Source organism: Eleutherodactylus coqui, chromosome 1 (assembly GCF_035609145.1).
Source record: "Eleutherodactylus coqui strain aEleCoq1 chromosome 1, aEleCoq1.hap1, whole genome shotgun sequence".
Taxonomy (NCBI): Eukaryota; Metazoa; Chordata; class Amphibia; order Anura; family Eleutherodactylidae; genus Eleutherodactylus; species Eleutherodactylus coqui.
In genome coordinates, this window is record NC_089837.1 from 472727054 (window position 1) to 472754084 (window position 27031).

General features: G+C 43.6%; 1 protein-coding gene across 2 annotated transcripts in view; it reads right to left on the reverse strand.

The window, feature by feature from the left end:
* LOC136586051 (zinc finger protein GLI1-like) overlaps positions 1–27031 on the reverse strand; it is a 160917-nt gene that overhangs the window by 17544 nt on the left and 116342 nt on the right. For both annotated transcript variants that reach the window (XM_066584437.1, XM_066584436.1), the window contains 5 exons: positions 14209–14350; positions 11844–11942; positions 10340–10535; positions 9607–9760; positions 7593–7700 (listed from right to left, as the gene is read on the reverse strand). In XM_066584437.1, the coding sequence (XP_066440534.1) occupies positions 7593–7700; positions 9607–9760; positions 10340–10535; positions 11844–11942; positions 14209–14317 (666 nt within the window). In that variant the 5' untranslated portion in view covers positions 14318–14350. The remainder of the gene's footprint in view (positions 1–7592; positions 7701–9606; positions 9761–10339; positions 10536–11843; positions 11943–14208; positions 14351–27031) is intronic.

The window sequence follows — 27031 nt, forward strand, 5'->3', positions numbered from 1 at the left end:
ATGAAACTCAGAAACCAGGGATAGCTGGTGGGGTAACACATTTAGTTTTTGAACCCTGCCAATTGGTTCTCTGGTTTAGGAGGTTGGGAATCCTACAAAGTATACTTCAAGTGGTGATGATTTTACTCGTCATATACGTTGCTTTAAAGTTAATCATGCATTGTATCATGCGTTGTAGTGAAAAGGCTTTTGCTAAACTTTAACCCAGATGGACTTCGGGACCACCACATGACTCTAGGGAATCTGGCAGGAGCTGGCACCACTCGGGTGAATGTTCCTAGCATGATGGTGGACCCAATGTCCAAATGGGGGAATGTGAGGTGTTAATTCTGGTTTATGCTTTTAAATGGAGAAAGATAAGTGTATTTCACAGAATGATTATGTGTTCATAATCTGCGTCTTCTTCTGCGAAAGGTTTAAGCTTAACCGCAAATACGTGTAAGGGCTGACGCTTTAAAAATGAACTACAAAGACTCCATTTTGTCTCTTTGCTTGTCTGCTATAATACATATATATATTTGTATGGTTTTCAACTTTCACTTAAGAAATATGTTAGATTTCAGTTAGAATGATCCACCTGGAAATATTAATTGGATTACCACTAGGTTTCTGTCCTGTTCTTATCTTTAAATAATTCTTGTTGAAAGTTACTAACAAGCTTACAGGAATGTACCTCCCGATTAACACCTACACAGAGGAGGACATACTGATAAGAGGCTGAGATGTTTTAAATCAATATATGTGCTTATTAATTTGAATTGTATCTGGCATAAAGCCACTCGCTTCGTAAAATCTTATAAAGATTGAGTACATTGTACAATAAACGGGCTTTTCTTTGGTTAACACATACGGCGTGGTGTCCATTGAATTCCTCCGAGTATACTCGCATGATTCAAACTGATTGGGAAGCAGAGAGCATCAGCTGACAGGTCCCTTTGAGACCCCTAACACAGCTATAGAGAGTGAAAGCTGCACATCCAGCAGACGGGCTACACTGTAAGGTAGCAGTGCAGGGCCACCAAAAGACCAAAATCCGCTCCATTTTTTTGGGAGGGGGCATTTGTGGGCACCAGAAGTTATTATAGGAGCTTTTCCACAGTGCACTGGCTTTCCAGAGACCAGTGTTTCTTGCAGAGGCCATTATAAGAACAGATACCTGGGTGTTCTGTCTTCAGGACGTACAACTTCAATAACACAAACAAAAGGCACAACTGTGCAAAAGGAAACAAAAACTAAAGGGGAATGCTCTCCCTATTGTCCCCTAACCCGGGAGGGGGCCCTGCCTACTCGGCGGACCGACCGCTCTGACAAGTGCGAGCCCGCACGCGTGCCTGGGCCACTGACAAGTCCCTATAGGGGAGCCCTGGCACAACAGAAAGACAAAATCGAAAACCAAACAAAGCATAAAAGAACTTAGCTAGGAGATTCAGCCAAGGTGTGTCCCTCCGTCGCTGTCCACAGGTAACTGAAGGATTGACCAGCACAGGAGATCATGCTGGCACAGATTAAGTAGGAGCCAAGCTACTCAGCACCAGGTGCTGACTGACGTTACTCCTGCAACTATCACGCCCCTCAGCTCCAGGAGAAGCAAGGGCACACCCAAAACCTGGTCTGGCCTGTAAGCCTGGTGCAGGCCTCAGAACGGCTGCAACACTGGGAGAATGAGGGAGCTCAGCAATGTGCCATGGAACATTGAGATACAAATCACCACTGATCATGGAAAGAACCTTAATCAGCAGGTTGTAAGTGAGGTCGGCCTCGATAAAAGCTGACTGTGCACACACATAGTGACTGTTAGGAACTACACAGGTCTGTAAGTCACATAACATCGTTCTGTGTAATATCAATATTTTCACAGCTCAGATACTTAGTGGATGGACTGAGATTATAACGTAAATAAGCCTTGGACTTTCGGGTACTTTGAGTATCTACAAATCCACTAGTTGTGGGCAATTCTTAGACTGTGTGCAGCAAACTGCAATTGCTGAGTTACTAGGGGTTGTTAGCATACTATTTCTTCTGTATTTAGTGTACTTTTTTGATATTATAATTGATAATTGTTAACTACCTATATCATATAAAAGTTGTTAATATTTCTCGTTAGCGGTAGTCAGGGTTGTTAAACGGATCTGTAGAATTATTGTATTATCTAACTGTGCTTTAAACAATTACATAACTAATCATCTTTTGCAGAGACTATATTTCCCCTAAACCGTGCATAACATATAGACGTGGTCACAATCTAAAAGACCACCTCGTCAAAAGCCATCTATCATCTGATGATTCCAAAGTGACTTGGTTAGGGTCAAATCGACCACGAGGCACTTTTCCATGTCACTCCTGTGCTGCCTGTCCATTTATCTACAAGTCAAGTTCCTTTACCTGTGCTGTCTCCCATCGCACGTACAATTGCCATGATTTTATTAAAGGGGTGGTCTCGCGAAACCAAGTGGGGTTATACACTTCCGTATGGCCATATTAATGCACTTTGTAATGTACATCGTGCATTAAATATGAGCCATACAGAAGTTATTCCACTTACCTGCTCCGTTGCTAGCGTCCTCGTCTCCATGGTTCCGTCTAAATTCGCTGGCAGCTTGCTTTTTTAGACGCGCTTGCGCAGTCCGGTCTTCTCCATTCAGCACGAGCCGCTTCAGTGTGCTCCCCGCTACAGCTCTTCTGCGCATGCGCAGACGAGCTGTCACTGCTCGGGAGCGCGCTGAAGCGGCCATTCTGCACCATCCTCTGTTAGAGGAAGGTGCAGAAACTGGAGCTGCCCAGCGGAGAAGACCAGCCCAGCCCAGAGAAGCCTCCCAGGTAAGTGATGGGTCGGGGGGGGCTGCCGCTGCGCCGGGGGGGCTGCCGCTGCGCCGGGGGAGCTAGCGCTAGGCCGGGGGGGGGCTGTCGCTGCGCCGGGGGAGCTAGCGCTAGGCCGGGGGGGGCTGTCGCTGCGCCGGGGGAGCTAGCGCTAGGCCGGGGGGGCTGTCGCTGCGATGGGGGGGGCTGTCGCTAGGCCGGGGGGGCTGTCGCTGCGCCGGGGGAGCTAGCGCTAGGCCGGGGGGGCTGTCGCTAGGCCGGGGGGGCTGTCGCTGCGCCGGGGGAGCTAGCGCTAGGCCGGGGGGGCTGTCGCTGCGATGGGGGGGGGCTGTCGCTAGGCCGGGGGGGCTGTCGCTGCGCCGGGGGGGCTGTCGCTAGGCCGGGGGGGCTGTCGCTAGGCCGGGGGGGCTGTCGCTGCGCCGGGGGAGCTAGCGCTAGGCCGGGGGGGCTGTCGCTGCGATGGGGGGGGCTGTCGCTAGGCCGGGGGGGCTGTCGCTGCGCCGGGGGAGCTAGCGCTAGGCCGGGGGGGGCTGTCGCTAGGCCGGGGGGGCTGTCGCTAGGCCGGGGGGGCTGTCGCTGCGCCGGGGGAGCTAGCGCTAGGCCGGGGGGGCTGTCGCTGCGATGGGGGGGGCTGTCGCTAGGCCGGGGGGGCTGTCGCTGCGCCGGGGGAGCTAGCGCTAGGCCGGGGGGGCTGTCGCTGCGATGGGGGGGGCTGTCGCTAGGCCGGGGGGGCTGTCGCTGCGCCGGGGGAGCTAGCGCTAGGCCGGGGGGGCTGTCGCTAGGCCGGGGGGGCTGTCGCTAGGCCGGGGGGGCTGTCGCTAGGCCGGGGGGGCTGTCGCTGCGCCGGGGGAGCTAGCGCTAGGCCGGGGGGGCTGTCGCTGCGATGGGGGGGGCTGTCGCTGCGCCGGGGGAGCTAGCGCTGGGGAGCCGGGGGCTAGCGCCGGTTACCTGCTGTCTGGTCGGCGGCTGCGGGGCGTCTGGTCGGCGGCTGCGATGCGTCCGGTTGCCATGGAGACACAGCTGGCGGCGTCTCGGGAGCGCGCACGTCGGGCTGCAGCGAGCGACTGGGAAAGAGCCGGCGGCCATCTTGAGGAAACTTTTATAACTTGCTGAAACGCTGGAACGGTAAGTACGAACCAGCTAGAAATGTCATTTACAGGGGGGCTTAGTAATGTGTGTTTAATGGGGGGGACTGGGCAAAAAAAAAAATTAACTGCTTCCTCGAGACATCTCCTTTAATTGTAAGACCAGAAATATTATATACATGGCCACTTGTCCATCCCTGAAAAACTACATTGGAAAGACAATTCAGGAATTTCGCCGTAGGATTCTTGGCCATGTTGGTAACATCCAAAGACACGAATCCACACCTCTTGCGGATCACATTTGGTTGGCACACAATGGAGATGCGCATTCCGTAAAATTTCAAGGCATCGGACTTTTACGCACACACGGTAGACGTGGGAATGTAGATCAACGCCTTTTGCAGAAAGAAGCATCTTGGATCTTTCGTATGAATAGCCTTAGTCCATCTGGCCTGAACGAAAGCCTATGCTTTAACTGCTTCTTGTAATGAAAAACCCTTTAACACACTCTCCTTGATGATATTCATACATCTGAGATCCTTACTAACCGCCCCTGTTCTTCTCACAGCCTCTTAATACTCTATTGTGGGAATCATTCATTTTGTCTGATCATCATATATTAAATTAATCAATATCAGTATGCTTTACTAGACTATGCTCAGTAATCTGATAATATAAAACACTAATATCTATTCTAAACTACATAATCAATGAGTAAAGTTGATTGCTGCTTCATATCTTTTTCTGTCACTGTCAACTGTATTCACAGTTGCCAGGACTGCTCCTTTGCCCTCACTAGTAATGGGACTTTGTTCCCATACATGTGATCATCTTAGCGATCACATGACCGGCGTGATGACGTCACCAGGGACGCACGCATGCGTGATGACGTCACGCGCATGCGCGGCAGCTCATCCTGCCGTCCGGAGCTACTATCATGACTGTTTAACAATCGGGACTTCAGGTAAGCGATCAGACACTATTCTGGTCACTATGAGCCTGCCTGCTCTCCCGATGGAATAGGAAGCAATCTCTCAAGTACATGACGATTGAGTTATAGAGTATAATTGCTGTAGTCCGGCCCCTATCTTCTCCGGACATCAGCGATTGGGCCTTATTACAATCCCCTCCCCTGGGGCGTTCCAGTAAAGCACTATATGGGCACACTCTCATTCAATCCAGCATTACTCCTGTGGCTCACCATCAGAGCCACAGGCTTTATCTTTTTATTTATTTGCTTTCTATTTTTGGGTGTTTCAGGGATACTCTGGCAGATTGGATACTTGATACCTATTTGCAGGCTCAATTAGATAGCTTTTCAAGTTTCTGATAGAACTACTATCTAATTATGGGAATTTGACTCTTAAATTAGCTGCATTATCTGTAACTACTTTATAAAATAAGGGTCAAAAATTCTAGGGCTTATTAGCCTTTTGGGGCTGTTTCATTCATCTTTGCAACAACCTCTTTTGCCTGCTTTAATCTACACCTATCTTTGGGAAAGATCTGCTTGTGGGCTATATGTAGTGAATATCAGTTACTATACCCAGCTTTAAGCTATACCGTGGATTTTCACTATATCTAACGACTCTGTATACTGTCCTTGAACAAGGAGACAGAGTTACGTTTAGGCATTCTAGTACTCGAACGATCCTGATACAAATCATCTATTGGGATCCAGATTATATATGTTTGAGTACTAAAATTGCGCTTTCCCGAATCACCCTTCCTACTATCTTAAAATATCTACTGACCACGAATTTATCACGAAAAAACAACAAAAAGCAAAATCGGTTATTGCCCTGATTTAATGACCTTTTTCCAAAAATCCAAGTGCTCCTGATGAACCACATTCGTGTGGGGAAATGCGTCGAGCCGAGTTTACTGCAATTGAATAACCCTGTTCTGCGCTGCAATTTTTGCGCATAAGGGTCTTTTTCTCTTGGAGCTTCTCATATTTAAACCATCCTGTTATGCGCCATGCGCTATATCTCAATCATATTAGGGCTATTTTCTGCTAGGAAGAGGTCTTCTATTTAAAACACTCTGCTGTGGGCATTATACTCTTAGGCGTCCTACAGCAGATAAAGTCATCCTCCTACCTCCTACGTGATTGAAAGAACAGAGGACACAACGCTAGTTGTCCTTTGTTAATACCGATTTTTCCAGCCTCTAGTAACTTCCTTGGTTAAGGAAGAGGCGACCTTCGTGTTTTTGTGTGGATGTTTTGTTTGTCTATGCGTAACGCATGTGTGTCAGCCCATTTATGTTTTTAAGGATAATTTTCATTAAAGTATATACATTTTAGTCTATAACTGTGACAAGGATATCCTGTGATCAGCTCATTATTAGAGGAACTCACTAACAAGGTATGTTAGGCTGAAAAAGGACATATGTCCATCTAGTTCAGTCTATTACCCCATCCCCCTCCAAGCAAAAACTGTTTATACACATTGGACAACTCTTTGTAACAGTTTTCTTGGACTACACAACAAAATAACTTTCATTACCTTCTCTGTAGGAATGTTAGGGAAATCCTATCAGTACTAATAGGTCATTCATTTCCAGTGCATCATGATAGCCATATACCACCAGCTGTCCAACACCTCTGATGGCACTTATCTCCCAGAGATACATAAGATTGATCATGATTAAAGGCCCATTTACAGGCAACGATTATCATTCAAAATTCGGTCAAACGACAACAGATGAGTGATTATCGTTGCGTGTAAAAGCTGCCATTGTTTACTTTTTGGCTGAACGATGATTTGAAGGTGAGCTTAAAATACATTGTTCAGCCGGAGAGAGATAACAGGGACCGCACGCTGTGTTCTGCACAGGAGTTGGAGATTACATTGTATTCTACCAACAGCCCGTGCAAGAACAATGGAGCTGTGTGCAGAGCTTAGACCATATGCTGTGCTCTGCAAACAGCTCCTGGAGGCTCTTTTATACGCAAATGAAGCTAATAAAGTGTTAAAGGTAGAGATGAGCGAGCGATCCCGTTAAGGCAAATTACTTGAGCGGGTATCGCCATTTTTGAGTACATGCCTGCTTGCCCGAAAAGATTTGGGGGCCGGCGGAGGGTGGCCAGTGGGAACGGGGGGGGGGGGGGGGGGAGATGTCTCTCTTCCCCCTGCACCTCCCTGCTCACTCCTGCAACTCACCGCTCACCCCCGCCGGCCACCGAATCTTTTGGGACGAGCAGGCATGTACTCGAAAATGGCGATACTCGCTCGAGTAATTTGCCTTAACGAGTACGCTCCCTCATCTCTAGTTAAAGGACATTAGTGTCCATTAACACTTAATGCAAAACGGACGCTAAAACTGTGAATCTTTCAATTGTTTGAAAGATTGTCTTTGCGTGTAAATCGGCCTTAAGTCTAACCTATTTAATCGGTTTTTCGGTTTAGTGGCAGACATCGAGGGCCACAAGAGTTCAATAAAATCCAGAGCTATGCTGACAAAATCCTATGTTTATTTTCATCTTTATAGTGGTACAAAATCCTTTATATGAATCTGTTTGGTATTATATAAAAATAAATAAATTCTTGCAAAAATCTACGTAAGCAGAACCCTACTTTCTACTAGCATAATGCTTACAATCTCATATGTTGTCTCAGTTTGTCCATGACCATGGAGGAACTGTGTTCAGAAGCTTATAGAGAATACTGTAAAATACCACCCTACCTGTGTCCCTGCAGAAGCAGGACTTGAGATATCGCCCTCTGATCCATCTTCCAGGCGCTTACTATTCATAGTTTCTAATCCTGTACTAGATAGTGGCTCTGACTTCAGCTACAGCAAGGAACAAAATGTTACTAAATAGGTCACACATACAATAAGCACCATTAACTAATAGATTTACATAGAACTAGTCTTTCTGTCATAGATAGGTATGAGATAGATAAATAGATAGATAGATAGATAGATAGATAGATAGATAGATAGATAGATAGATAGATAGATAGATAGATAGATAGATAGATATGAGATAGATGGATAGACAGATAGATAGATAGATAGATAGATAGATAGATAGATAGATAGATAGATAGATAGATATGAGATAGATAAATAGATAGATAGATAGATAGATAGATAGATAGATAGATAGATAGATAGATAGATAGATAGATATGAGATAGATGGATAGACAGATAGATAGATAGAGAGATAGATAGATATGAGATAGGATATAGATAGATAGACAGATAGATAGATAGATATGAGATAGATATGAGATAGATAGATAACATTGAGAATGTTACCTTTTGCAATAATTGTTTTATTACGCCAATGTATCTAAAATAAAACCACATTCAAGCCACTTTCAAAATAGACTTGATTAAAGAAACTCTGTCACCATCTTTTCACAGTCCTCTCCGAGGGCAGCATAAGGTGGTGGCAGGCATGCTAACTATGATGATGTGTCTTCCACATATATCTATGCAGTAGTTTGGGAGAAACTTGCATGTTAATAGTAGTAGCAACATATACATAGAGAACTACAGGAAGTAGTCCTCGATATTCATGAGCTGCAGGCTATTCCCACCTAATTCATCCTCCAGTCACTGATTGACTGCAGTCTGTCTATTACTATGTATAGAGATAGCTGGCAATCCGGTGGCAGGGTGGGTGTGTTTTTTTTCTTCTTGTCACTACCTTATGCTGCTCTTGGAGAGCTACTAAAAGATGGCGACAGACTCCCTATAAAAGTGTCATATTATGCCGTCTCTACAGCTTATATACATACTTATGTGTCTCCATCGTTTGCATATCTTTACTGATCAACCCAATGCCTTTTTCTCTCCTCCAGCAAAGTTTTCTCTGCTGTAATCCTACTGGATCTGGCTTTGTCTTGCCTCCACTACAGGATTGTCAGCAATGGGTTGCCAGGATAGTTGATACTAATGGATGATGCTGCATTTGGTGGCTTATTTAAAGGGGACTGTGGCCAATTCCCTTCACCTGTAGTTAAGGTATTATGTTTTGCCCGGCATATATTCTTGTTTGTCTTGACTTCTGATTTTGATACTAATCTTGACCTCAGCCTTGTTCCTGGATTACACTCCTACCTCATCATTTGGATTGTTTGGCTGGTACCTGTTTTCTGCTCCTGGCTCTCATCTCTGCGTCTGTTCCTGGCACTGTTCTCTAGACTGTCGCATCCTGACCATTCCCCTGGTGGCGACATTTGGCTCCGTTCCTGACTCCATTACTGCTTCATCTGAACTACTATCACCAATCAGTGACTATTCTGAGGATCACTATCTGGAAATTTCACCTAGAAAGTCCAAACATAAGGGTAAAGAACGGGAAGGTTCTTTAGACTTTGCACCAAACCAATTCTGACTTGGAGGTTCCACATCTCAAATGATGCTAACCTGTGGTCTAATTCTACAGCCAGCTATTACACCCTTTCATTTGCCTTCTTTAATGAAGTTTTCAGATGAGCAAGAAGAGGTGGAAAAAGAGTTTAGCAGCACATAACTGCTTGATCTGACTACACAGAGTTTATTTGTAGTCTGTCACCATGGAAACACATAGGTCTGCATAAGAGCTGTAGATACAAAGCAATCATTTTAAAAAAGACTATTGGTAAAATTGCTTGATTTTTTTAGATGCACAGGAGAGCTAAAAAATAGGTTGGAAAGTTGAACATACTGTATGAATCACTAGACATCCTGCAGTTTACACCTACCTGACAGTGCTTGATAGAGGAGCGAGACTGCAGAACCCCCACTCCCCTGCTGGACAAGTGCTCATGTGAGTTGTAAGACATTAAAGGGTTTGATCCATAAGATGCCCCTTGTGGTCTCTGGTGATTAAGGCAATTTGGATACCCAAGGGAAGGGCTGCAAATCAAGAGAACACAATATAAGGACTAAAGGAGTCATAATTTGCATATTCTATGCAAAACATGGGTATGTTAAAATTACATTATATAGGGGTAACATATGATTATTTACATACAGGATGCATAAAGAATGTCTACAGCAATAAATACGTTTTAGAAAATAATGGGGGGGAGGCGTGGGTGAGAGATCTCTCTCACTCTCCCCCCCCACCGCCCCAACGAATGGTGCTTGGTTGAGTAATCAGTTGCTCGATCGAACATCAGCCTTAAACAAGTGTGCTCGCTCATCTCTAGTTATAATCCTTAACCTACTTGCAATGGTATCGAAGAAATTCAGCTTATGTTTCCGCCTATTGTACATACCCAACTGTATCCAATGACCTGGTGGATGCAAACTTTCAGCACTCATGCAAGCAGCCACCCAACTAAGACTGTATAACCCAGGCCTGTCAAGAACATTACCTGACTCTCTCAGGAGGTATATTATAAATTACTAAATAGACCCAATGGTGTTCGCTTTAATGCACTAACCTTACTAACAAAATGTATTTCACTCAATAGATTTGTCTTTATATACCTGATCGTCCCTATTGACAAATGACCATAGGAGCCATTGGCTGAGGAACATCTAGAGTTGATGAATGCCACCAGGGAGTTAGGGGATGTGCGGATCATTGTCTGCAGGTCAATACTAGCATCTGATAGCGGAGATATAGACATTGCCCTCTTTTTGCTGAGCTTCACTGAACTTCTAGGAGTGGAGAAACGAGATCCTGAATGGGAAAGAAAAACATAAAATTATTAAGTAAAGGATTGGTGAAAAACACCAAATTAAATCCACATCAGCAATTGCTTTATTAAATGAGCCAATGAGCTGTCAAAGCGGCGGAGCAGATAAACTCCCCCCTCTCCTTTTTTTTCCAGCTTCCATAGCACTCTATGCGATTTGCAGTAGCTATTTTTTTTCCCACGGCTTAAAATTTCCCATGTAAATGAATGCACTGGAATCCAATCTGGCGGTACGGCAGCCAACGTTGTTGGGGAAGGTTGCGTTCAGTTCCAGTGATTTTTTTGACAAGTTGTTCAGTAGAGATGAGCGAGTATACTCGCTAAGGGCAATTACTCGATGGAGCATTGCCCTTAGCGAGCACCTGCCCGCTCGGAAGAAAAGATTCGGGGGAGAGCGGGGAGGAATGGAGGGGAGATCTCCCTCTCTCCGCCCGGCTCCCCTCTGCTCACTGCCGCAACTCACCTGTCACCCGCGCCGGCAGCCGAACCTTTTCTTCCAAGCGGGCAGGTACTCGCTAAGGGCAATGCTCGATCGAGTAATTGTCCTTAGCAAGTATGCTCGCTCATCTCTATTGTTCAGTTTTTCACCTATTTTGTGGTGGCTGATTCATAGAAACCACGTGTAGCTATGTAATTTTGCTTCCCTTTCCGCTTCTCAAAGCAGTCGGAAAGTTGACCAGATTAAGTTCAACACGGAAGAAATGAAGGAGATTGTGGCATTTTCATGCTGTAGGTAATTTAGCTCGTAGTGATTTGCGCTGTGTCCACTCAGTAGTCCATAGCCCCTGCCTTTGCCTAATGATTGACCTCTACAGCTTCCTTGAGCTTGTAGACATCAAGAAGAAGGGCTGTAGATTACTGAGTGGACACAGCTTGGATCACTATGAGCTACAAGACCTCCCATAGGATGAATTGCAGCTAATTTACATATAGAGCACAGCGCATGAAACCGCAGTCATCGCCTTCATTCTTTGATATGAGCCACCTTCTCTTCATAGGGCCTCCCTAGTTTGGGCACAACTTTATCTTTAATATTTTGCTGATGGACTTCCTTTAACTCAAAGAGGATTACCTGAACTTGGTACAACTCTCACATAGAGAAGTGTTAGGTCCATATGGGTTTTTAGCCTATGGATATTATGTATACAAATGATCCCATTGACTCTGAGCAAATAAACGTCTTGAAAATGGTGAACAACTTTTGCATTAGGGGACAAGGAGCTTCAAGTTACATCTTTAATCACCTTCAATATCCTTAATATAACCTAAATACTTTCAAGAAATACCCTTACCATCCGCAGAAGCCATCTGCTCGTTGTTTTGTGCAAGACTAAAACCATGTTGGCTAGTCATGAGGTTGCTCTGGTGGCAGTAGGGCATCTCATTCATGCCTGGAAGCCAAATTACACAAAGATATAAAATCATAAAGGCAACAAATTCCAAGTCACAGAATAAATACAATTCAGCATAAAACATTTTGCAGATAATAATAAACCAACCTATAAATTTGGACCTCTCATATCACTATAAAGGGTTCTGTGCATCAATACAACCACTAACACCTACATATAATATACAGAACGCCAAGCTGTAAGAATACAATATATCTGTAATCATAGCTAGTTTCATTAAAAAATAGTTAAAAACAAAGCATAGTCATGATAAATCTCACTAGAGTGATTATGGTATGCAATCAGTTATATGACTGACCACTAGGGGGGTTGATGGCAGACTAGTTAAAAGTATGTCTGGCTGGGAAAGAGTGTACTACAGTATCTGTTCATTAATTAGGTGGCATCTTAGAAGGTGTATGCAGAATACCAAGAAGCATGACAGGGGAGGACGCTGTATATGCTGACACCTTGTTGGTATGGACTGCTGAACTGTAAAGCTGTGCCATTAGGCCTTATAGTGATGGTCACTGCACTGTGTTTAGCTAGAGGGCAGATGGCCAGGGGTTTATTTAATGTTATGCACTGTATAAAGTCTCTAATACAGTATGAGCATTGCTCTGAACAGCCTAATTGAAGCAATAATAGGCTAGTGAAACCATTTTTAAAGGAGAAGCTAGGCTCTGGACACGAGTTCCTGGAGTGCTGCCACCAGTCTAAACCCCTCAATGACAGCCAATATGTCTTTTTACTGACCTCACTAATGGACTTTTAACCTGCACATCTCATATCTATCTATCTATCTATCTCATATCTATCTATCTAATATCTATCTATCTAATATCTATCTATCTATCTATCTATCTATCTATCTATCTATCTATCTATCTATCTATCTCATATCTATCTATCCCATATCTATCTATCTATCTATCTATCTATCTATCTATCTATCTATCTATCTATCTATCTATCTATCTCATATCTATCTATCTATCTCATATCTATCTATCTATCTATCTATCTCATATCTATCTAATATCTATCTATCTATCTATCTATCCCATATCTATCTATCCCATATCTATCTATCTATCTATCTATCTATCTATCTATCTATCTATCTATCTCATATCTATCTATCTATCTCATATCTATCTATCTATCTATCTATCTCATATCTATCTAATATCTATCTATCTATCTATCTATCTATCTATCTATCTATCTATCTATCTATCTATCTATCTATCCCATATCTATCTATCTATCTATCTATCTATCTCATATCTATCTATCTATCTATCTATCTATCTATCTATCTATCTATCTATCTATCTATCTATCTCATATCTATCTATCTATCTATCTCCTATCTATCTATCTATTTAATATCTATCTATCTATCTATTGCCGCCTGCACACGGTCAGATTTGCATTGCGGAGTCCGAAGTAGGTGTCCCCCTCCGCTTTCCGCAGCAAATACCTGCCATAGCATTCTATGGAAAAGCGTTTTTTTCTGTCTACGAGCAGAAATCAATTACAATTTTCCAGTCGCGGGGGGAAAAACAATCACAACATGCTCTTTTTCTAGGCGGATTCCATTCAATGGAAGTCGTCTGACCCACAGCCCTTCCGCAATCATCCTTGCAGAAAGGTCGCGGGATCCAAGTCATCACCTAGCGATAGCGCAGCATCTTCTTTACTGCGCATGTGTGCTGGCGCAGCAGCTGGCACATCCGAAATACAAATAAGAAAAATCCATAGAGGTATGCGGGGGTCACCGGTTGGGTACAGGGTCAGATTTCGCTGCGGCCTATCTCTGTCATTCCAGTGGTATTTATCAAGACCATATGCCTTGTTTTTAACTTTGTTTTTACGAAATTGGATAGAAATGAAGATATATTGTATTATTACAGCTTGGTTTTCTGTGCATTATATGTAGGTGTTAGTAGATGATAATCATCATTATAACAAGAGCTGTTTGAGACATTTGATAGACAAGTGATACAATTTAATTTCCGATCAGGATTTATATGACATCTATAGCAGAACAGTAGAGGAATATGAACGTGTTGTTTGGTGGTATTCCAGAAGAATAGTAATTCCCAGACAATGGAAAGCTCTCAACCTAATGTCTCTTTACTTAATCATTCATGGCTGGCTGCCTTCAGACTTTCCTTAAAGAAGTGGGAAAGTTATAAGCTTTGTGTGACCTTTACTCCATACTTTGCACCTCGCTATCTCACCCTGACCAGACACTAACCTTCAGCCATGACATTGGGCGACCTCAGGTAGCAATGTTCCACATAGCTGTTCATAGGAGGGTTCATGGAATTGAACATGGCAGGTGGGCACTGGCGAGAAGCCATCATGTGAGCAACCTCTAGTCAATGGAACATCTGTCTCTGCAAGACAAAAAGCAAAAAATGTCGTACAAAATTCTAGCTAATAGTTTAATATATACAGTATAAGTGTCTGAAGACTATCAATCATGTACACTGTTGCTTGGGGGCAGACTGGGTAACAGAGGTCTAGAGTCTTCTACAAAGACGACTTTTAATTAAAGATCAAATATGAACAATATGATATTTATCTTCACTTAAAGGGGTTGTCCCGCGGCAGCAAGTGGGTCTATACACTTCTGTATGGCCATATTAATGCACTTTGTAATGTACATTGTGCATTAATTATGAGCCATACAGAAGTTATCAAAAGTTTTACACTTACCTGCTCCGTTGCTGGCGTCCTCGTTCCCATGGTGCCGACTAATTTTCGGCCTCCGATGGCCAAATTAGCCGCGCTTGCGTAGTCCGGGTCTTCTGCTTTCTTCAATGGAGCCTCTCGTGCAGGATGCCGGCTCCGTGTAGCTCCGCCCCGTCACGTGCCGATTCCAGCCAATCAGGAGGCTGGAATCGGCAATGGACCGCACAGAAGAGCTGCGGTCCACGGAGGAAGAAGATCCCGGCGGCCATCTTCACCGGTAAGTATAGAAGTCACCGGAGCGCGGGGATTAAGGTAAGCGCTGTGCTGTTTATTTTTTAAGTCCCTGCATCGGGGTTGTCTCGTGCCGAACGGGGGGGGGGGGGGGGGGGGGGGGTTGAAAAAAAAAAAAACCCGTTTCGGCGCGGGACAACCCCTTTAAGTGAAGCTGGTTCAGTTCTTAGGAAAGAGTGTAATGAGAGGTGATCAGAAGTGTTATTACAATTACTATTGTAACCATGGAGAGAGATATTTTTAAAGAAGAACTAAACTTTGAAACTGTTTTCCGAAATCACTATTATAAGTAAATAAGAAACTTTAAAATATCTTATTTGCAGAAAATGCCCATTTCTCCACTTACCAGCCACTTCTCTTCCTACATGAATCACCCACTGAGAATGTAGTGAAAGAAGTCCATACACAGACAGAACAGATTACAGCTGCAACCCATTGAAATGTATGAACAGGTGAGAGAGAGGAAGGAGCTGGCCGAAGAAGAGAGGAACAGGGAGACTCACCCAGCATAGAGGCAGCTAATTGTGTTTTATCTTACCCCTGCGCTGAATTCACAGCTACACTGCTCAGTAATAGTGTTAAACAAACTTTTCAGAAGTTCAGTTCGAGAAGTTCGCCAAACTTTGGGAAAAAGTTTGGTTTGGTCAGAATTACTTTGAACTGAACCAGAAATTCACCAGTACCACGAAAACTGGTGTATAGAACTAACTAAGAGGCAGAAAACAATTCCTTCTCCTCCTCCTTCAATAGTTACCACTGTTGGATCCTAGTTTGAGATCTAAATAAGAAAAACATCTGCATTGAGTTTGTATATTCTCCCTGTGTTTGGGTGGGTTTCTTCTTTATAATAATCACCTTATATAGTGCATGCATTTGCTGAGAAAAGGAAACACAGGAGGGAACATATAAACTCCATGCAGATGTTGTTTATGCAGATATTGCATCCAAACTTCATGCAGATGTTGGCTTTGGTCGGATTTTAAGCTAGAATCATGGCACTTCAAAGCAACAGTGCTAACAACTGAACCATTGTGCCTCCTCCTACTCCTATGGCAGTGGGGTCCTAGGTTCAAATCTGACCAAGAACAACATCTGCATGGATGTTATATGGATGTTTATATGAAATTAAAGAAAACCACACAGACACAGGTAGAACATATAAGCTCCATGCAGATGTTGTCTTTGTTCAGATTTAAGCTAAGGATTCCAGTACTAACCACTGAGCCACATTTATTGAGGAAAAAGAGGAGACATTTTAGTGTTTTTGGCTGAGATGAACCGTCCAAGGTTCAAGTTCGCATCGAACCAAACTTTTAGAAAGTTTGACTCATTCTGTTTTATAATGTCCTCTATGCTCAAGCCACGTCTGTGTATGTGTCTCCTTCCAGAAGCTCGCACCTCCTCCCACTCCTCTCCCCTTACTGCTCCATAGACGTCTATGGTCTGCAGCTGTTATTTGATCTGTCTATGTATGGATTGTATCAGTTCATTCAAAGTGAATGACAAGTGCAAGAGGAGAAGGAGCTGGTAAATGGAGAAAAAGGCATTTTCTCTAGTAAAATACCACACAAAGTTTCTTATATTTGCATAAACTCTTGAGTTCTAATTTTTTTAAAGTTTAGTTGCTCTTTAAGAATTGTATGCATGAGCAGAGAAAGTCTGAGTTTTTCCCACAATACATCTTTGGCTTATAAGTGGCATAAATATAGTTTATGATCATTTACCTGACCAACAATAATTAAAGGGCCTTACCCCATCTTACCACTCTCCCACTACTGGCTGCCACCTCCAGGATCACAGATGTGGCTGGCTTTTACAGAAACAGCCCAGCACTCTGTGCTACAGTATTTCCATAACTTGTGAGTTGCAGAAACAATGTAAGTTCACTGTGCCACACTGTTTCTGTAACTCTCATTTACTTCTATGGGAGCTTTGGAAACAGTGTAGCACAGGGTATTCGGCTGTTTCTGTAAAATCTGGTTGCCTCCTACCACCTAGTTGGGGCAGTAGCCAGCAGGGCAAGAGTGACAGGAGGAGATAAAGCCCGAGATAGGAAGACCCCTTTAAGACCACAAATGGTTATTCCCTTATATATTTAATAATGAGGCTCCCTGATTTAGAAAATCCATTGTAAAATAGCCTGTTAGGTAATTCTCAGTTAAGAAAAGGCAGTTTTTGCTTTAGACAGAGCAAAGAGTGACTGCAGAGAGAATCTTTTGATTCGGAGGTCCCAGCGCATCCATAGCACACCCAGGCATTATATGGACAGTTCATTAATTTCAATGAGAACTGTGCAATGATAAAGTTTCCTTCAGTGGAGATTGAACACGTTCTGCCACTATTACCGTTAAATGCTGGGTGTCCCTACAGGAGGATATCTGGTGTTCAGTTTGTCATCAGACAAAAAGCATTACCCCAAGTGGAGAATCTTGTCCTATTTCTTTAGTTTGTATTATACATACCCTGTTTCCCTGAAAATAAGACATTCCCTGAAAATAAGACATAGCATGATTTTCCAGAATTTTTGAGTATGCAAAATGATTTTTCAGGCTTTTTGAGGATGCTTGAAATATAAGCCCTACTCCAAAATTAAGCCCTGCTAACAGTTAATTAAAAAAGTCAATTTAAATAGTGTCCAGGCAGCTATGCATGTAAAAAAGTTAAACCTTTTTGAACAAAAATTAATATAAGACACTGTCTTATTTTTGGGGAAACACGGTATGTAAAGTTAATGATTATTGTATAAATTAATATTGTTCTATATTGAAACAACTAAGCATTCACTATCACTATCTGCAAACTATTAGCTAAACTGAAATAAATACATTTAATGGTGTACATAGTCTCCTCTGTGTATACAATGCTAATAGATCCCATGCCATGTACCGCATTATCTCTTTGTCCCTCGTATTCCCATTATACACACACTAGTCAGCCATAATATTAAGCGGGTGAAGTGAGTAACATTAATTATAGGGTGGTTCTGGTATCCAGCAGTTAGTACTAGTCAAAAGTGGTTGAGAGAAAGGCAACCAATGAACCCAGGAAACAGGGTCATGGGCGATCCAAGGCTCATTAATGAGGGTGGGGAGTGGAGCAGAGACTAGTCCACTCCCAAAGAAGAGTTACTGTAGCACAAACTGCTAAAAAAGGTTACTGCTGGTGTAGTAACATAGTATGTTAGGCTGAAAAAAGACATATCTCTATCCAGTTCAGCCTATTTCCCCCAGAGGATGGCATAAAAACCCAATGAGGTAGAAGCCAATTTTCCCCATTTAAGGGAAAAAATTCCTTCCCGACTCCAAACTGGCAATCAGAATAATCCCCAGATCAGCGACCCTTCTGAAGTAATTAGTGATTATAATATGTAATATTGTAACACTCAATGGCTATGATAGAAAGGTGTCCGAACACACAGTGCATCAAGGTGGCTGTGTTTGGGACTACAGACTGGTCAGAGTGCCCATACTGACTCCTGACCACCATCAAAAGGGGCTACAATTGGTATGTGAGCAATAGAACTGGATTAAGAAGATGGCCCTGTCTGATTACTTATGTTTGCTTTTTCCTTATGTAGACAGTCGGGTGCATGTGCGCTGCTTATTTGGGGAGGAGATGGCAGCAGGATGCACTATGGGAGGAAGGCAAGCAGGTGGAGGCAGTGTAATGCTCTGGACAAACTTCTGTTGGGAAACTTTGGGTCCTGGGATTAATGTGACACTTTGACAGTAACAATGGTTTGAATAATATCTCCTCGCAGGGGGCCATACGCGATTCCTGAGCATTGTCAGAATTGACAGCGGCATTTAAATGGTTAATAGCTCCAATCAGCGCGGCTGAGTGGAGCTGTTACCGCTGGGTGTCAGCTGTAATAAACAGCCGACACCCATGATGTATGAAGGGAGGTCGCCCAGCAATCTCCCTTCTTACATATTGTAACCTTGCAAGATGTAGCTGTACGTCCTATAGCTGGAAGCAGTTAACAAGAAGAAATGCAAAGTCCTACATCTGGGCAAGAAAAATGAAAAAAGCACATACAGAATTGGAGGAATTGAGCTACATGGGAAAAAGACTTGGGTATACTAATAGATCATAGACTGAACATGAGTCAACAATGTGATGCAGCAGCCAAAAAGGCAAACACAATTCTTGGATGTATTAAGAAAAGCATAGAGTCTAGATCACGTGAGGTCATTATCCCCCTCTACTCTTCCTTGGTCAGACCTCATCTGGAATACAGTGTCTAGTTCTGGGCAGCCCAATTTAAAAAAAAACACATAGACAAACTGGAGCAAGGTCAGAGAAGAGTTGCCAAGATGATGAGCAGTCTGCAAATCATGTCCTATGAGGAACAGTTAAAGGATATGGGAATATTGAGCTTGCAAAAAGAAGGCTGAGAGGAGACTTAAAAGGTGTCTACAAATATCTGAAGGGCTGTCACAGTGCAGAGGGATCAGCCCTTTTCTCATTTGTACAAGGAAGGACCAGAAACAATGGGATGAAACTGAAAGGGAGGAGACACAGATTAGATATTAGAAAAAACTTTTTAAAAGTGAGGGTGATCTACAAGTGGAACAGGTTACCACAGGAGGTGGTGAGTTCTCTTTCAATAGAGGTCTTCAAACAAGGGCTGGATAAGTATCTGTCTATGATGATTTAGTAAATCCTGCACTGAGCAGGCGGTTGGACCCAATGACCCTGGAGATCCCTACCATTCTATGATTCAGAAGTGTTAGTTCCGCTATGCAACTTGGTGATCACGTGACTGCCAGATGCCCCCTGTTACAGCAGGGCTGCTGGGTCCTAGCAGACCCAGATCAGCTCTGCCAGTGACTTTTGTCACTACAGGAGGTCGTTTTCTCCTATGAAATGAAAAAAAAAAAAAAAAGACAATGTGAATGTCTCCCAGAGATCTTAAATAAAGTAATGGAGGACATAGATTTTTAACAAAATATATACAAAAATAAGTAAAAAATGATAGAATAAAATAAAAATAAATACAGAAAAAAGAAAATGGCAAACCGCCGACACCAACCAAAACCGTCGCCGTATGCGCCCTGTAATCCGAGACTATACAAATTATATATCAAAATGTCCAAAACAAAATGAGGAACCCATTCCTGTACTTTATTTTAGCATAAATATACTAATTTTAAAAATAAACAATTATATATTTAAAAAAAAAATTCTTAGCTTTTTACCTCCAAGAAAACAAGAAAATGGGGAAAAAAATATCAGTGAAAAAGATATAAAAAACAGCCCTATATGTCATGGGAAAAAAACTGCTGTAAAAATAATTTTGGTAGCTGAAGAAGAAAAGATCGGACAGTAAAACCACCACATGGGGAAAATCCCTAAAAAGTCTTTAACCCCTTCCCTCTCTGGTGTGTCGGGGTATGTATGAAAAGAGGTCACGGGGCGACATTTTTTCATACAGTGTGGGTGTCAGCTGTTTATTACAGCTGACACCCACGGGCAATAGCTGCAATTGGCTGTACAGCGAATCGCGGCTATTAACGCTTTAAATGCCGCTGTCAATTCCGACAGCGGCATGTAAATCCCCCGAATGATGTTCGGGGATCCCGTACAGCCCCCTCGTGGTGAGATCGGGGAGCCGTGCAAGTGTCATGGCTTCTGCGGGCTTTCTGAAAGGCCCCAGGGCTGCCTTGAGAGACTGCCTATCAAGCCACCCCCGTGGGTTGGCTTGATAGGCTGCCAGTCAGAATGCAGTATGACATAATGCTATAGCATTACGTCATACTGCAGGAGCCATCAAAGTATCACATGTTGTAGTCCACCAGGGGGACTTAAAAGAAAAGTAAAAAAGAATCAATAAAGTTTTATTAATTGTAAAAAAAAAAAGTAATAAAAGTTTAAATCATCCTCCTTTTGCCATATTTATAATAAAAAAAATCAAAATCATAAAAGAAAAATACATATTTTGTATCACCGCGTCCGTAAAAATCCGATCTATCAAAGTAGCCCATTATTTACCCCGCACGGTGAACGTCATCCGAAAAAAAAAATTAAGAATGCCAAAAATGAACTTTTTCCGTTACCCTGTCTCTCAGAAAAAACGCAATAAAAAGCGATCAAAAAGTCGCATGTATTCCATATTTTTACTAACAAAAACTACAGGATATCCCACAAAAAATGAAGCCTTGCTCAACCACGTCGATGAAAAAGTGAAAAAGTTATTGCGCGCAGAAGATGGCGGCAGAAAATAATTGAAAAAAGTAGTACAGTAAAAAAAACTATACAAGTTTGGTATCATTGTAATCGCACTGACCGATAGAATAAAGTTATCATGTCATTTTTGTTGCAGTTTGTGCGCCGTAGAAACAAGACGCACTGAAAGATGTCGGAATTTTTCATTTTACTCCACTTAGAATTTTTTAAAGGTTTTTCACTACATTACATGGTACATTAAATAGCACCATTGAAAAATACAATTCGTCCCGCAATAAACAAGCCCTCATACAGCGACGTCGATGGATAAATGAAGGAGTTACGATTTTTTTAAAGGGGGGAGGAAAAAACAAAAATGGAAAAAAAGGGGCCGTGTCATTAAGGGGTTAAGGAGTTAAGGTGTTCATTTGGCTTTTAAATTCCCCAAATCTTATTTCAATCAAGCATCCATGGGATGTGCGAGTAAAGCAAGTCTGGTCTATCCAGGCTTCTCTTTATAATTTACATGTCTTACAGAATCTACTGCTAACATCCTGGTGCCATGTAGCATGGGATACCTTCAGAGGTCTTGTGGAGTCCGTGATATTAGGATTTTAAGGGTGATTGGTGTCTATTTTATACCTCTAACACTATTGACTCTCCAGTGCAATCTGCAAATACACCAGTAGGTGGTGCTACAATAGTGTTTGCACTTTGTTGGCAACGTCTGTGCAAGTAGAGTAGCAGAAAATGTACTTAACTAATTTAACATCTGTAACATGATGGAATTAATGAATCCGTCTTGATGATACTTGGAATATTCAGTCTACAAATTGTAGGTGGTCCGTGTAAAACTAGACAGTAGTTGGAGATGTTAATGTAAATTGACTCTTTTAATTCGTTATGACTGAATATATAACATAGAAGTCAAAGTGATGGAAGTAACAGGACAGGAATATAAGACACATGGCTCCTATTTTACACCAGCGGTATTCTAATAGGAGGTCTATGAGACAGCAATATAGTGGATGGGTTATTGTTTCTACACAATAGGACAGACGCCAGATTTTTTTTCTAGCCACCCACACATACTGTACAATTTTTTTTTTTACTTGGGTTTGTGTTTTCTTTTTAACCCCTTGCATTTGCAATGTGTAGATATCATAATAATTGATCATTATGTCAAAAGGGGTACAGCCTGTGAAAATGTGCCCCGTCTGCTATTGGGCTTCAACACTTTTCTCGCTCACCAGCAGTTATTACCACCGTGGTGGCATCGAACAACAATTGGCTATTTTTTTTGCCTTAAGCCAGAGCAAAATCATTGAGCCAAATGCCTGTTATACAAGGATGAATTCCTCAATAATGAGCAAAATATGGGAATGCTCGTCTAATCGGAATTCTTGGTCCCATTGTCCAGCATACGACACGGTTAATAATTGGCGCCTTTTATATCATTTTGTATAAGCTGATGTTCTTCAGACAGTTTGCGAGAAGCCTGTATACATATGGTACACACCAGTGTCAGATAGTAACATGAGATTACCACGGCTGGCTTAATATACGTCAGCCAAATAATACGCTGAAATGAAACAGGCTGCCTGAAAACTGTGAAATGTACTTTCCCCGCATCTTTATAAGCTGCTGGAAGTTGTTAAAAAAAGTTGGAAACTTCATTTCTTCTTGGTTACTGCATCATAAGCACACTCTACAAAGTTTAGACCGAATGACTCGAACTTGGTGAGATGCAACCAATTCCATTTATTGCAGTGGGAGATGTCTCTGCGTGATGCACACGTAGCGTTCTGCGGACAATTACAGTATTTACAGGAACTGTTTGGCAAGGTCGAAGGAGGTCAAAGAGAGATCGTTATGTTTCAGGCTTGAGCTGTTCAACAGCTGAGATGCTTCGTAATGAGGAACAGGTCAGCTGACGCTGCTTCCACGCTCCTCCTTCTACTTGGGTGGTATAAGGGAAGACTGAGAGAAGCCAGGCATGTAGTCAGCCAACGTAACAATGCACAAGCTGCATTCTGCACTCCCTGAAGGGATCTCTCACTTCCTGACAAGCAGGAATTGGAGAGTCCTAGATGATGTTAAGCTTTTTCCGCCAGTTCTCCCAGCTGGACCGTTCCTAAATATTCTCACTTGCCTACTCACCTGATGCAACCATACCTTCCAATATTACCCACATGACCTAGTAAGACACTGCTGCTTGCTGCTTGTTGTCTACGTACTTGTGATTGACATTATGACTAGCAGAGATTATTTAGAAATCATGTAAGGCAGCGATGCCCAACCAGGGCATCGGGGCACCCTACTATGCCATGAGAACCTACCAGTGGTGCCGCAGCTCTCAGGCCGGGAATATATCCACCACCATAAAGATGGCAGATTGCGACAGACGAAGTTCTGCCAACGGCTGTCTTAGCTCCAATGGTAGCAGAAGATGCCTGCTGTCCTCCAATGACAACGGAGTCTGTGGGTGATGCTTGGAGAAGGCACCAGTTGCAAGACTGCGTGACGCACACTTTTTTTTTTAAACAATTGATAAAATAAGTAAATCTTGTAATTTGTATATCGCCAACTTATTCTGCAGCTCTTTCAAGTAATTTATTACCCCCCATCAAGCTGGGTACTCATTTTACCACCCTCAGAAGGATGGAAGTTTAAGTCAACCTTGAGCTGACTACCTGAACCTTTCAGGGATTGAACCTGCAACCTACAGGTCGTCAGCGAGACTGCATTTCTGCAGCCTTAGCACTCTGCGACACACGAGGTCAAAAATCGATTACCTCCTCGCCTGGGGTAATTACAGGAGGCCGCAGCAGCGGGTGCTTGGGGAGGGGGGTGATTATATTGCAGAGAAAGGTGTGCACATTGTTTTTTGGGGAGGTGCATAGTGAGGCCGCATATTATTTGGGGAGGAGGGGAAGGGCAGTGACACCGCAAATTATGGAGGCATCTGAGACTGGCACTATGGGCAAATTGAAGGCAGGCACTATGGGGGAATGTGAGGTTGGGGCCCTTTAGGGGCATAAATGGTAGCCAGGTACTATAGGAGCAAATCAAAGAAGATGTGGATATCTGTGGCAGGCACTATGGGGATATCGGAGGCCTTGAGGCCAGGGTCTTTTAGGGGCATCTGTGACATGCTATTACTGCAGGGGTCACTAACGGGTGCAAAATTACTACTGGGGCCACTGAGAGTTGCACTATCACTACTGGGGCAGCTGAGAGGGAGTACTATTACTATAGGGGCCACTGGAATAACAGAGGTAAAATCATACATCATGATAGGCTATGCACCTAGCCATGCTCCCTGATTACACCCCCTTTTTGGTAGGGGTGCCCGCACCTTCTGATATGTGTTCTATGTTCTATTGTGAATAAAATATGATTATATGAGATTTCTAAATCATTGCATTCTTTTTTTTCTTACATTCATTTACATTTTATGTAGTGTCCCGACTTTTTTAGAACTGGGGTTGTTTATTGGAAAAACTATGTAGTCAGTGGGAAGAAAATTGGCTATTCATGGAAAATCTTGATATTGCATACTTGACCTGTCTATAAATGGTAACTTGGACTTCTTCAAATGGCGCGTCTGGTGACGGACCTTCATTTTCAATGAGACATGTTTCCATGTTTTGCATACTCTTACTCCTACACGACCCCTATAATTTATGCTACTTGGTGAAATGTTGGATAGCTAATGATTAGAGATGAGCGAAAGTACTCGTCCGAGCTTGATACTCGTTCGAGTATTAGCGTGTTCGAGATGCTCGTTACTAGAGGCGAGCACCACGCGATGTTCGAGTTACTTTCACTTTCATCTCTGAGACGTTAGCGTGCTTTTCTGGCCAATAGAAAGACAGGGAAGGCATTACAACTTCCTCCTGTGATGTTCAAGCCCTATACCACCCCCCTGCAGTGAGTGGCTGGCGAGATCAGGTGTCACCCGAGTATAAAAATCGGCCCCTCCCGCGGCTCGCCACAGATTTGTTCTGACATAGAGGAGGAAAAGTGCTGTTGGTGCCGGAGCTGCTATAGGGAGAGTGTTAGGAGTATTTTTGGCTTCAAGAACCCCAACGGTCCTTCTTAGGGCCACATCTAACCATGTGCAGTACTGTGGAGGCTGCTTTTTGCAGTGTTGCACATTTTTTTTTTTTGTATATCGGCCGTGCAGAGCATTGCGCCCTGCAGTAATTATACATACTCCAGGGCCAGTAGTGGTGGTGAGGCAGGGACAGAACACATAAATTGTGAGGCAGGGACAGAAGACATATATTTATTGAATATAGGCAGTGGGCCTTTCCAAAAACATTTGGGGCAAAAAATCTATTTGGGCTGCCTGTGACTGTCTTCAGTGTTCTGGGTCTGTGCTGGGTGTAGTTGTCCTCCTAATTCATACGCAGCCAGCTAAGTGTTACAGCAGGCTTGCGCAAAATTATTTCCTGGCTCTGTGTTGGCTGTTACATCACATTCCAGTCCACAGTGCAACAGTCTGCAGTTATTTTACATACTCCAGGGCCAGTAGTGGTGACGCAGGGACAGAAGACAAATACAGTGTATATAGGCAGTGGGCCTTTCCAAAAACATTTGGGAAAAAAAATCTATTTGGGCTGCCTGTGACTGTCCTCAGTGTTCTGGGTCTGTGCTGGGTGTAGTTGTCCTCCTAATTCATACGCAGCCAGCTAAGTGTTACAGCAGGCTTGTGCAAAATTATTTCCTGGCTCTGTGTTGGTTGTTACATCACATTCCAGTCCACAGTGCAACAGTCTGCAGTTATTTTACATACTCCAGGGCCAGTAGTGGTGACGCAGGGACAGAAGACATATACAGTGTATATAGGCAGTGGGCCTTTCCAAAAACATTTTGGGAAAAAAATCTATTTGGCTTGCGCAAAATTATTTCCTGGCGTTCCGTAAGCGAAGTCAGCCTCCAACCACAGGCCAATAAGCGGCACATTTAATTACAGCGTTCTGTTTCTGCACTACTGGTAATACACCATGCTGAGGGGTAGGGGTAGGCCTAGAGGACGTGGACGCGGGCGAGGACGCGGAGGCCCAAGTCAGGGTGTGGGCACAGGCCGAGCTCCTGATCCAGGTGTATCGCAGCCGACTGCTGCGGGATTAGGAGAGAGGCACGTTTCTGGCGTCCCCACATTCATCTCACAATTAATGAGTCCACGCGGTAGACCTTTATTAGAAAATGAGCAGTGTGAGCAGGTCCTGTCGTGGATGGCAGAAAGTGCATCCAGCAATCTATCGTCCACCCAGAGTTCTGCGCTGTCCACTGCTGCAACTCTGAATCCTCTGGCTGCTGCTCCTCCTTCCTCCCAGCCTCCTCACTCCATTACAATGACACATTCTGAGGAGCAGGCAGACTCCCAGGAACTGTTCCCAGGCCCCTGCCCAGAATGGCCAGCAATGGTTCCTCTCCCACTGGAGGAGTTTGTCGTGACTGATGCCCAACCTTTTGAAAGTTCCCGGGGTCCGGGGGATGAGGCTGGGGACTTCCGGCAACTGTCTCAAGACCTTTCAGTGGGTGAGGAGGCCGATGACGATGAGACACAGTTGTCTATCACTCAGGTAGTAGTAATTGGAGTAAGTCTGAGGGAGGAGCGCACAGAGGATTCGGAGGAAGAGCAGCAGGACGATGAGGTGACTGACCCTACCTGGTTTGCTACGCCTACTGAGGACAGGTCTTCAGAGGGGGAGGCAAGGGCAGCAGCAGGGCAGGTTGCAAGAGGCAGTGCGGTGGCCAGGGGTAGAGGCAGGGCCAGACCGAATAATCCACCAAGTGTTTCCCAAAGCGCCCCCTCACGCCATGCCACCCTGCAGAGGCCGAGGTGCTCAAAGGTCTGGCAGTTTTTCACTGGGAGTGCAGACGACCGACGAACAGTGGTGTGCAACCTGTGT